The 13,610-nt window shown below is 36.6% G+C and overlaps 1 protein-coding gene across 2 annotated transcripts in view; it reads right to left on the minus strand.

The window, feature by feature from the left end:
• YIPF7 (Yip1 domain family member 7) overlaps positions 1-13,610 on the minus strand; it is a 56,132-nt gene that overhangs the window by 18,445 nt on the left and 24,077 nt on the right. Inside the window, exons 1-2 of one of the 2 annotated variants that reach the window (XM_057302051.2) lie at positions 10,755-10,920; positions 9,222-9,338 (exon numbers count right to left, since the gene is read on the minus strand). In XM_057302051.2, coding sequence (XP_057158034.1) covers positions 9,222-9,337 — 116 coding nt within the window. In that variant the 5' untranslated portion in view covers position 9,338; positions 10,755-10,920. Of the gene's footprint in view, positions 1-9,221; positions 9,339-10,754; positions 10,921-13,610 lie in introns of those variants that run through there. The other variant, XM_055111311.2, reaches the window with a different exon arrangement.

Consider the following 13,610-nt stretch of genomic DNA (forward strand, 5'->3'; position numbering starts at 1 on the left):
GCTGCAGCCCATGCCACACTAGCTTCTTAGTCTTGGTTGTTAGGGCCAGCCCCTAGTTCACACCCCGGTTCTGCAAACACCAGCCTAAGTTTCCCTAATGCCTAGGACTGGAATTCTCAGGACTTCACACAGTCTGTTAAGGGCTAAGATCTAGAATGGTGTCTTACTTTAGCTGCCTGGGTTTCAGAAAGAGCATGGAACCCAAGGCATGCTCCCTCCCTAAAGCAGTTCCTTCTCACAGTTTCCTGGTTGCTTTCTAAGTTAGACCTAGGGTTTGAGAGAGTCAAGGTGCTCTCCCATAACCTGAATTATGCAATTGCCCAGCAGGAAAGTGGACCACGTATAGACTCTCACTCACCCTCTCCTGTACCGGAGAGTCATTCCTGGTTCTTGGCTGGTCTTGGCCATGTATGCTGCCTATTTTCCTTCCCCTTCCTAGCTTTTGGTGTTTTCTGTCACTTTCCTGTTGAATTCCAATGTTCTGCCTTGGATAATATATTAGAAGTGTGATTGTCTACACACCATTTTGCTTCTTCTAAGTGGATAAAACATGCTTGAAATGCTTCAAGTCAGCCATCTTGAATAAAAAAAAAAAGAGTCCCTTTTTGAAAATGGGCAATTCAATTTTGCCAAGCCATAATACCTCTTTGACATGTTTTTGCTTTTTATTTTTATTCATTTTAAGTTGTTTTTACCTTAAAGAATGGAAAGAAACATACAGCTGCCCAGTAACACGTTTTAAGTTTCTTTCACAAAAGCCCTTGGGGTAAACTGAATGTACAGTCCAAGGTTCTGAACTTGGTAACTCCTTGTGATTTCTTTATGATAAAATATTTACAAAATGGCCTTTAGTACTTTCCTTCAAACGTTAATCTTAGTATGAAATCTAAGAATAACATATTCGATCTCCTTTATGTGAGTAAGCCTGACCAAGAGAATAACTTATTTAGGAAAAGAAAGCCACAGATATAGAGGGGGCAGATATACACTTAATCATTTACTAACTCAAATGTATGCTCATTAAGAGCAAGAGCCTGGTGTAATAATATTTGAACCTGCCAGAATGTATGGTGATTTCCTGCTATTATTGTCCACTTAGCCATATGTAATATTCCTAATCTATTTTCCAGCAAAATAGGCACACCATCAAAAATACTGGTAGAAACAAATTAGAAATAGGAATCCGAATGGCTTTTTTATTGACAAAAATCCCCCAATACCTATTTTTTTAATGTAAGCCTTTCCAGAAAAATGAAAGGGACACACAAAGATGACTAAATGGACCAATGTCTAAGTAAGACTATGTCATTGCCATACTTGTCTGGCCTCACCATAACTCATGTCAGGTGCTACTAATCAGGCTTGAGTAAACATAACCTTCACTGTTATTAGCTGCAAAGCAACCTCTGTGAATGAGTGGACTATTTCAGATAGTAACTTTGACCATCTTCTTCAAAGAGAAACAAAATTTTACAGAAAAAAATTCTCAGGAGCTTGGATTCCATTGTCCTTATTGTAATGGGGTTATAATACTAAAATTCCTCTACCACTTATTTAAGAAAGTAAAATGTTAAAATTTGTCCCATAAAGGAAAACACATAATTATTCATAAAATTACCATGCTCACCTTTGATAACTATCTAAATTTAAATTATAGCTTTCTTTATCTTATATCTTTGTATACCATCACTGTAATATTAAATGTTGCATCTCAATTAAAAAAAGCATAACCAATACCAAAAGAATCACATTATTAGTCCAAAGTATGATCCAAAAAATCTGTAAATGATATAGTTTGGATCTGTGTCCCCACCCAAATCTCATGTTGAAATGTAATCCCCAATGCTGGAGGTGGGGCCCAGTGGGAGGTGATTGAATTATGGGGGCAATTTCTCATGAATGGTTTACCACCATCCCCCTAGGGCTGTTCTCATGATAGAGTTCTCATGAGATCTGATTGTTTAAAAGTGTGTAGCACTTCCCACCTCTCTCTCTTGATCTTGCTCCTGCCATGTGAGATGATGCTCCTGTGCCTTCCACCATGAGTAAAAGCTCCCTGTGACCTCCCCAGGAGCAGCTGTCGCCATGCTTCCTGTTCAGCCTGTGGAACCATGAGTCAATTAAACCTCTTTTCTTTATAAATTATCCAGTCTCAGGTATTCCTTTATAGTAGTGCAAGAATGGCCTAATACAAGAAATTGGTACTGAGGAGTGGGGGCATTGCTATAAAGATACTTGGAAATGTGGAAGTGGCTTTGGAACTGGGTAACAGGTAGATGTCAGAAGAGTGTGGAGGGCTCAGAAGAAGACAGGAAGATAAGGAAAAATTTGGAACTTCCTAAAGACTCATTAAATTATTATGACCAAAATGCTGACAGTGATATGGACAATGAAGTCTAGGCTGAGATCTCAGAGGGAGATGAGAAACTTAGTGGGAACTGGAGTAAAAGTCACTTTTGCTATGCTTTAGCAAAGAGACTGTGTGCCTTGTGCCCCCTTCTCTAGGGATGTGTGAAATTTTAAAAGTGAGAATGATGGTTTAGGGCATCTAGTGGAAGAAATTTCTAAGCAGTAAAGCCTTCAAGGTATGACCTGGCTGCTTCTAACAATCTATGTTTATATGTGTGAGCAAAGAAATGATCTGAAACTTGAAATTATATTTAAAAATGAACCAGAGCATAAAAGTTAGGAAGATTTGCAGAATGGCCAAATGATAGAAAAGAAAAGCCCATTTTCAAGGGAGGAATTCAAGCAGGCTACAAAAAATTGCATAAGTTAAAAAAAAGAGCCATGTGCTATTAGCCAAGAAAACAGGAAAAGGACTCAAAGGCCTTTGTGTCAGTCCTTCCTATCACAGGCTCAGAGGCCTAGGAGGGAAGAATGGTTTCATGGGCCAGGCCCAGGACCCCTCTTCCCTTCATAGCTCAGGACATTGCTCCCTGCATTCTGGCCACTCCAGCTCCAGCCTTGGGGCAAATGAGCCCAGTTACAGCTCACTGCTTCAGAGGATGCAAGCTATAAGTCTTGGTGGCTTCCGCATAGTGTAAAGCCTGCAGGTGCACAGAGTGCAAGAGTTGAGGCTTGGAAGCTCCACCTAGATTCCAGAGGATTTATGGAAAAGCCTGGATGTCCAAGCAGAAGCCTGCTGCAGGGGTGGAGCCCTCATGGAACACCTCTGCTAGGGAAGTGTGGAATGAAAAAGAGGGGTTGAAGCCCCCACACAGAGTCTCCACATAGAGTCCCTCACAGTGCAGCTGTGAGAAGAGGGCCATCATCATCCAGACCCCAGAATGGTAGATCCCCCAGAAACTTGCAACCTGCATCTAGAAAAGCCACAGACATTCATCACCAGAACTTGGTGCGCCCTGCAAAGCCACAGGGTTGATGCTGCCCAAGGCCTTGGGAGCCTACCTCTTGCATCAGTGTGACCTGGATGTAGGACATGAAGTCAAATGAAATTATTTTGAAGCTTTAACACAGGGGTGTCCAATCTTTTGGCTTCCCTGGGCCACACTGGAAATAGAAGAATTGTGTAGGGCCACACATAAAATATACTAACACTAATGATAGCGGATGAGCTAAAAAAATTGCAAAAGTATCTCATAATGTTTTAAGAAAGTTTATGAATTTGTGTTGGGCCACATTAAACCCACCATGGGCTGCACACAGCCTGTGGGCTGTGGGTTGGACAAATTTGCTTTAAGATTTAATGACTGCACTGCTGGGTTTTAAACTTGCATGGGACATTCCCTTTTTTGGCCAATTTATCCCTTTTAGAATGCCTACACCTCTATTGTATCTTGGAAGTTACTAATTTGTTTTTGATTTTACAGGATCATAGGCAGAAGGGACTAGCCTTGTGTCAGGTGAGACTTTGGACTTGGACTTTTGAGTTAATGCTGGAGTGAGTTAAGACTTTGGGGAACTGTTGGGAAGGCTTAATTTGAACTTTGAAATGTGAGGACATGAGATTTGGGAGGGTCCAGGGGTAGAAGGATATGGTCTGGATCTGTGTCCCCACCCAAATCTCACGTTGAAATGAAATCCCCAGCTGGAGGTGGGGCCTAGAGGGAGGTGATTGGATCATGGAGGTGGTTTCTCATAGATGGTTTAGCACCATCCCCCATTTCTGCTCTTTGATAAAGTTATCATGATATCTGGTTGTTTAAAGATGTGCAGAACCTCCCCACTCTCTCTTGGTTCTGCTCCTGCCATCTGAGACTCCTGCTCTTGCTTTGCCTTCTGCCATGAGTAAAAGCTCCCTGAGGCCTCCTCAGAAGCAGCTGCTGCCATGCTTCCTTTACAGCCTGTGGGACTATGAGCCAATTAAACCTCTTTGCTTTATAAATTACCCAGTCTCGAGAATTTCTTCATAGCAGTGTGGGAATGGCCTGATACAGTAAATAACCCAATTCTTATGTTTTAGGGTTTTTTTTCTAAAAATTTATATGAACAACCTTAATTTTAAACACATATTATGAATTTACATTTAGTCCCCTATGTCTTCTGGTATTTTCCTTTTTTTACTAAGTGGCACCAACTCTGAATGGCTATGCCAATGAGTTTTCATATATTCTTAGAGACATCTTTCAAGCCTACAATATCCTTTCATGAAAAAAGTCTCTGAGATAATGGATCTGGACACTTCACTATTTGCTCTATTAAGCCTATAGTCCTTGACGATTAACCTATTAGAGGTAATGTAATAAGTCAGATTAATATGCTCAATATTTAAGATGTTAAAGTTATATATTTGTACCTCACACACAATAAGACTTTTGCAGAATATGCCAAGAAAATGTAACTCTTCTCCTGTATTATGCAATATCTCCATTAGCTCTATTGGAAGATAAATACTGAAATTGTGATAATTTCAAATTCAGCACACTATTACAGATAAAATAAATGTTAACTGAATTAGATCAAAAGAAACATTGAACTCTGACTCGTTGAATTTAAACTTTAGCTTTGTTAGTAAACATCTGCTCTTCCTTTAAAAATCACTTGAAACTACCGAGAAGTGACTGTAGGGCTCCTTTAGAACAATCAGCAAATTTCATTTATAAGTACTCATAAATACATATACATTCATTGAAAAATAGTATTTTATTTTTAAATATATATAATATACACATTCATAGGAAAATAGAATAAAGGCAGCAAGGAGGTACACCAAATTGTTAATAAGTCATGTCTTGGAGATAAGATTTGAAGTGATTTTAATATTTTATTCATATGCTTCTATATTTTCCAAATTCTATACTGGATACAATTGGATATCTTATAGTTTTCTAAAAGCAGAGATGTTGGTGGAGTCAAGGAAAATGTTAAACAAGAACAGCTCAGAACTTTTTGGTGTTTATTAATTCCAGAGGCAACATAGAATTAACTAGTTAAACATAACTGATTCAAAACCATATCTGTGTAACTTATCTATGTAAATTTCCAATTAAGCTTGTAAACTCAGTCAATCTAAGTGCCCTTGGTAAGACCTTATCAAATAGGATGAGTTTGGTGGTAGCATGAGTCAGGGAGTGGTAGCTAGGAGAGTTGGCTTCTGCAACATTCCTATACTCCGGTTGGTATAGCTGGGTACACAGTGATGCCTTAACTGTGTTTGAAATACTAGAAGATCAGGTCTGAGGATTCAGAAAAGATGATGACTCAATATTTATCTGCTAAGGTCCTACCAAACCACTCAAAGGGATTTTTCCAGTTGTTCACACCTTTCTGCAACAGTATCTATTTCTTTTTTCCACATAATATGAATAGATTTCACATTTCAAAAGGTGGAAAAATATAGCCTCAGTAACTACCTATAGATGGTTGGAAATTATCCCTATCTGAATGGCTGAATAATTATGGTTTTAAAAAGATAATGATCCTACTGTTCATTCTAAAATAAGAAAACTTGTTTTTAAATAATATAAATATCTTCACCGTCTTAGTGAGCACAGTCACCCAGCTTTCAGATCAATACACCATTGAGCCAAACAGGCTTTTTAAAATGAGCTCTCATATACTGTGGACAGGCGTGAAGGAAGACAGAGAGTGAGAGAGGCAAAGACAGAGACAGAGAAACAGAAGCTGAATGACTGATTATAACTATTCTCTAGGTTCCCACATCTTTTGCCAGGATGATCATCATCTTGTTCTGATATGGGGTACATTTTAATTGAACTATTCATGGTATGAATAAAAGATCAAATCTCTGGGTTTCCTTTGATGTACATAGTAAATCACTGACCTGACTCCATGTTTTACGTACCTCATAAAACTACCACAGCTACTATGCCCTTTCCTAATTCCTGAGATGCACAGTGTGAATCAGAATTTAAATGTTGCTGCATCCAAATCAGGACTTAGATTTAAATGCTAAGCATCTGAAGCAGGGTAGGCCGTCAACCTGGTACTGTAAAATTATGAGCTTTCCTCATCTGGCTACAGTAATTTCCATCTCTTTGTCATTTTGATTTCTAGGAAATGTTCAGTCAAATGGAAAAAGAAAATTGGAGTGCATGGGGTGGGTGGATAAAGCCGCGGTCCATGAGTCCTTGCTTAGGGAGAAAGTTTTTTCTCTCTTATTGTACATTTTAGTTTAATTTAATCTGAAAATATCAATGCTACCCAAATACCAATCTTATCTGGAAAAGAGGGTTGAGAAAAGAAACAGAAGGTTTAAGGCAACTAGTTCCTTTCTACAAAACAGAACAGAGCTTAAAAATCTTAGTAGTTATCTTTCACTGTGGATTGCAAATTTAGAGTGACCACCTTTGTATGCCTTAGTGCTCAAAATACTCCCTGTGCCTCAAACATTTTCCTGTTTTTTTTCACCTTCCAAAGTGTAAATCATAAAAGGCAGCCTGACTACTGCTAGGCAGGATAGCATAGGAGTGTGAATTAGATACAATTCCAGATATTCAACTTTTCCAGCCTAAAAAAAATTATATCTCAATACCTTTCCCTATCATGAAAGCAGCATCTATTTGCTTACACCTGTAGGAGTGATCAGTCAGTAAAAAGAGAGTCCATTTTTTTCTGGGCAGAGTAGGAACAGAAGACTCCCCACTGCCTGTTATATGTATTCTGTCTTTTCCTCTTTCTATCTGGAGCTTTTAAGGTGTGTGTGTGGATGTGTGTGTGTATAACAAAGCTTCAAAAATTAAAACATTTGAAATATACCACATATCCTAATTTATGGAACAGTTTATTCCTATTATCCCAACATTATTATAATAGCACTAATTTTACACTTAAAAAGTCTTCATTTTATAATAAGTCATATGCTCACACTAGTTATAGCACTAATCAAACAACCTTGAGCTAAAATCCTAACCCCATTTCTTACTAGATGTGTAACCTTGAGAAAATCTCTTAATTTCTCTGTGTGTCTGTCTTCTCATGAAAAATGGGGATGATAGTGCAAGTTGAGTATCCTTTATCTGAAATGTTTGGGACCAAAGTGTTTTAGATTTCAGATTTTTATGGATTTTTGAATATTTACAGAACACATACTGGTTGAGCATCCTTAATCTGAAAACTAGAAATCTGAAATGCTCCACTGAGCATTTCCCTTGAGCACATGTCAGTGTTCAAAAAGTTTTGGATTTGGGGACATTTCAGATTTCTGATTTGGGATTTGGGATGCTCAACCTGTAGTGCCTAATTCATATGGTGCTCCAATGAGTTAATGTATATAATTGAGGATCCAATGAATTAATTTATATAATTTCAGAACAGTTCCTAACATATAATAAAAACTCAATATATTGTACAGTTATTATGAAAGTTGAAGAGTCTGACTCTTCTTGCCCTCTAATCTAGACCCAAGAAAAAAATTCCAAGAAAGCAACTATTTAACAAAATACAGCATACTTCAGTGACTTTAGGTAACAAAGTGTCAATTGCTTTTGTAAGTCACATTTATATGAATAAATACTGTTTATATAGTGGTTTTACTTTAACACACACTTTCCTACATATTATCATAATTTTTTTCATAACAATTCCATTAAGTAGGTATTATTAATATCCTTATTTTCCAGATTAAGACAGTCAGAGAAGTTAAGTCAAACCAACATCACAGACAAAAAATGCCAAAGCCAGAATTTGAACCAAATTCTTCTTACTCTAAATGCTATATTTTGCCGCTATCAAATTCTTAATCATTTTGTTTCATTTTCAACTCAAGTTGAATTTTTACCTCAAATAACTATCATATTTTAACATGTTTACCTTGATTCCATCATGGCATTTTTCATACTTTAAATTGCATATTTAATTGCCCAATTCTTCAACATAAAATTGCATGAGAGAAAAAACTATGAATTTCATCGATATATTTGGATTTGCAGTGCCCTTATTAATTTCTGAAACACAAGCAGAATCTCAATAAATGTTTATTAAATTAAATGAAATCTGGTTCTCAAGAAGTGCCCTGGAAAATATTAGGCAAAAGGAAAATGGTTTCTGTTTGCCCAGTGCCTGTATCCCAGCTCTCTGTTAAGTGATAGTTTGAAAAGAGGAGACAAGCCTTTCACTTGGCTCAGGCTGAGGTGATAAAGGGGATTCATGGAGAACTTGATGAATTTCTCTGCCATTTCCTGACATGTATTCTTGGGCAATTTACTGAGATATGTTGAGGCAAATGTTGGCTTTTCCCAAGGAAACCTCCCTCTCTAGAAATCCCTGCCATAATATTAAGACTTCTTAAAACAAGAACAATACAGCTCAGTGCGGTTGTTAATGCTTATAATCCAAACACTTTGGGAGGCCCAGCGGGGCGGATCACTTGAGCTCATGAGCTCCAGGCCAGTCTGGGCAACATGGCCAAATCTCGTCTCTACTAAACATTAAAAAAAAAAAAAATAGCCAGGCATGGTGGCACACGCCTATAATCCTAGCTACATGCGAGGCTGAGGCACAGAATCGCTTGAACCCAGGAGGCAGAGACAGCAGTGCGCCAAGATTGCACCACTGCACTCCACTGCACTCCAGCCTTACAAAAGCAATTGACACTTTGTTGCCTAAAGTCACTTAAGTATACTGTATTTTGTTAATTAGTTGCTTTCTTGGATTTTTTTTGTGGGTCTAGGTTAGAGGGCAAGAAAGAACAGACCCTTCAACTTTCATAATAACTACAATATATTGAATTTTTACAATATGTGGGTGACAGAGTGAGACTCTGTCAAAAAAAAAAAAGAAAAATATTAAGTACTTACTTTCTAGATCCATAAAGATTTCCATAGGCATTAGAGTCATTACCACTCTGCTCCTGGTTATCAATAGTAAAATTAGATTGGTAAAAATCAGAGTCAAATTGTGCCAAGTTTGACATCCTGAAAAATAAGAGTATGTTTTTAATAAGTTCATGAGTCAATAAAACTTAGTTTGAGATATTTACAAAGATCAAATGACAATGTGATTATGGCTGAATTCCTATCAGAAAAAAAGATGTCCTTTGAATGTGGTCAATAAAGTATTGGGGGAAGGGTATAGAAATATATGCTAGAAAGTTATTTACAGAATGTGTTATCTTCAACTACTTTTTCTGAAGTTTTCGCACCCTGGACTGTGGCTTTTAATAACTTGACTTTAATTCATCTGAAAGAACTAATCTTCTCCAAATATCTTATTCTTAGCAATTTAAGAGAAAAAGCTTAAAACTTAGGACACATCTAGAAGGATTTCCCTAAAACGATGTGTTTTTCATTTTAAGCAGGCGCACACACACTCGTACCAAGGATTATTATCTGCAAATGGCTGATAATAATAATACTCCTTCCCAAAGCAAAACCAAAACCCTACAAACCCATTTCCTTGTTCTACTTGGCAATTCTTAAAAAGTGTTTGGAATATTTTCGTTTTTCTTTTGCTCTGGATACTGCACCTGGGCTTCTGGCTGAGTCAGAGAGAAAAAGACTCAATCCTGCTAAGGGAAGTCTTTGTTCTATACATTCTCTCTATAGTTTCCACTCACTTCTAGGAGTAAAGAGGAACGATTGTTTTTGAATTAGACCTAATGGCCAGGAATACCAGAGGGAAAAATAAAGAACTGAGAGAAGGAAGAGGTATGGGAGAAGAGGACATTAGAGAGGTAATAGTGACTCTTTGGATAAAAAGTAGAGAATAGAGAAGCGACTCTTTTCAACTGGACAAATGTGGTTATTCAACTCAACATTTAATTCTTTATTTTTCTTTGAAAACCTTGTTATTTTAAAAGAGTGGATTTAAAAATCACCAGGAGTAATCCATATGCTTATAATAATCTATGGAATACTACTTATAAAAATATCAAACGAAATTGCATAAACAGCCTCAACTCTAAAGGCATCATTAATCAGAAATATTCAAGTAACAGTTGTCAAATATATCAAATTTGTTCAGTTCAATGAAAACACAAAAAGCTTCTCTAAAATTAGATGCAGCGATTCATACATCTGATGCAATAAATCAAGATTTTTCATTAGTAATGTGTATAAAAGTAGCTATGAATTATGTAAACTGAAATCAGGACTTAGTGATAAATCTTTTAACAATTTATAATTTAAAGAAATTACAATGTAATAGCATAACTTTCTCAACACATGAAAATATGCTATTATAAAGCATAGAGAGTAATTTATTGAGAATACACTAAATTTTCATAACATGCAAAGCTTTATATAACATGACTATTGGTACTACAGTCCTTACATAACCGAGCTTTGTATTTTGTTTAAATGCCAAGTCTTTTAGAAGGATCAGACACATACCTCTGTTTATTTTTTATAGAAAGATCCTCCAGTAAATGTAGCTTTGTGTGAGAAATTTTAAGCAAATCCGTTGGTGAAAAGATGACATGCTGGCTATATATATACCTTTCTAAATTTGTATTCTGACACCCTGAGCAGATGCTACAGTCAAAAATAAAAAAGCCTGCCAAAAGCCAAATACACTATCTTATAACACTTATTATGGTTTACAAACACAGTGAACAGTGTTACAGACTTACAATTTGATAATATGGAAATTGTGGAAAGATAAATACAATTCCCTTTTGTACATATCTATTAAACTCTGAGGTAAGATCATTTATTTGAGGCAAGCAGTTAAAAAGTAAGAGGCCTCAATGTCCCTTCCATTTCATGGATTTCCTAATAATATGCAGTAAAAATCAAAATATGGCACATGATCTTATCTAGAAGATCTCAGCACCAAAATGAAAATGAGTTGTGGTCAATTTTATCTAAATCAGAGCTATTCTATTTATATGGGCAATATTTAAGAAGACTAATTACAGTCTGCCTCTGACTTTTTTCCTGCTTCCTACTTTTCCAGCAGAGGCCAAGATGGATATGCTAATGGGATCTAGTGCTTCTTACCTGATGGACAGGTTCTATACCATTATCGAGCCAATCCTAACCACTGGAAGGTGTTAGGCCCATCCCCACCTCAGGAAGCTCCCTGAATTGGCCCTTCTCTGTATCACTGGGTCACTGCTGGGAGCCTACTTTCTGGTTCTGACCCAGGTAACCTAGCTAATACTATCAATTCTATCTAGATCTGGTGTTCTCATCCCTAATATTAATCTCACAGTTGGAAGTCAAGTCCCCTGTCGTTTGCTTCATGCTGATTCTCTTTTCTAGGACTTAAGACTTCCCATGTATCCAAATCTCAGTAACTGAAATTTTCTGTCCAAAGGCAGATAATTTGGCACTTAAGAATCTTCAACTGGAGCCAACAGCAGAATGCTGGAGTAATTTTTTTCCACATTGTTTAAAAGCATTTGAAATTTGAATGTCTTTAATCACAGCTGCCCTTCTTACATCACTAGTCAGGCAACAATTGGTCACACATTTTATCAAGGACATACTGTTGAGTTCCACACTCTGTTGTACATGCCAGGGTTTCAGAAACAAGCAAACTAAACATTTAAAGAGTTACATCTTAGTACTGATTTTGCTACACCTACAACTAATAATAATGAATAACTGGGCATTGTTCTACAAACTTTAAGTCATTTAATTTTTGTAACAACCTGATGAAGTATTATTATCCCATTTTACCAAAAAATAAATGGAGATTGAATAATTTTCCCAAGGTCATTAGCTAGTAGGTGAAAAAGCCAATGTTTGAAAGCTGACTGAGTTCAGAACTCACATTATCCAAGATAATTTCAGGAATTATACAATAGAATATACTGTTAAGATGGAGAGTGCAAAGGGGAGAGGATTTGAATACTCAGGGAAGGCTTCTTAAGAGGGTCATTTGGATAGAGATCTGAAGGATGATAATGAAGAAGTCGCTTTACAGACTACGTGAAGAACATTTCAAGCAAAGACTTTCAGATGGCAAGGAGTTTTGTGGTTTCTGGTTTAGAAATAAAAAGCCAATGTTGCTAGGGATTTTTGAATTAGAGAAAAGTTGAAGGAGATGAGGTCAGAGGTATGAACAGAGGCTGGATCAAAAAGGGGCCTGTAGGCCGTGGTAAAGAGTCTAAAGGTTACATAATTGAAATGAAATGTCATTCTAGGGTAGTATAAAATGTGATGATTCCGTATTAGTCACAAGTGGAAGAGGGAGACTGGTTAGGAAGAGAATGTTACAATAACACAGGCATGAGATGTGAGTGGCCTGAACTAGGGTAGCAGTGGAAGGAGAACTGGTACAAAAGTCATGGCAACTGAGGAAAAGATGAATTACAGGGGTCAATACTGAAGCAGTAGTATCAGTAAAAAGAAAATTCAGTCCAGGAAAATGATGATGAGTTATATGAACTGAGGAAGGTCCAACCAATAGGTAGAGTACTGAACAAATACAGAAGATATTTGGGAAAGATTTAATAGGATTCAGTTTCTATTGAATAGGAGGAAGAAGGAAAAGGCAATTACTGAGGATGATTTCTAGAATTCTGTCAGTTTTTCCATTCTAGTGCATAATGCCATAGGAAAAGGCCACATTGTTATATAGTGGCCAAATTTTGATTATTACCATCTTTTCTATTCCTTCTTTCAAAGTTCTTTACGTGAGAACATAGGTCCTTTTCTAAAACAGCAGAGATTTATGGTACATTCTTTTTTTTGATGTATAAATTCCACAAAAAGCCTACCAAAGATAATATTTTTTATCTTAGTCCATTTAGATACATTTTAAACTTATTTTGTGATGTTGTACTTTTCAACACAGTTTCCTTCGTAAAAACCTGGCTCCATTAAATGAATTACAGGAATATATGGACTGAAAATGGCATATAAAAAAATTAATCTCAGCCTCAAGTGAATTATAAACCATGAAACATTGAAGACAAAATGACTTCAGCCTCTTTAGAAGTGCATTAATGGACCATTAATGCATATGCAAGAATATTTTAAAGCTATTCTTATGGCTATAACACTGTGTATCTATAAAATATACATTTAAGTGGGTTTTTTCCATTAATGAATTATCTGATTTCTGTAGCACATGTTGAAGAACAGAGTGTAGATTGATATTACATATAGTCACACTGTCATCAATTATTTTAACTCATCTGTTTTAGTAATTGTTTCTGTGTCCTGAATGACCAAAAAGGCTGCATTAGGTGAATAAAGTTTCTCACCTGATGTAAAAAAGCCGTGTGTTCTACTCAT

This window comes from Pan paniscus, chromosome 3, assembly GCF_029289425.2.
Source record: "Pan paniscus chromosome 3, NHGRI_mPanPan1-v2.0_pri, whole genome shotgun sequence".
Taxonomy (NCBI): Eukaryota; Metazoa; Chordata; class Mammalia; order Primates; family Hominidae; genus Pan; species Pan paniscus.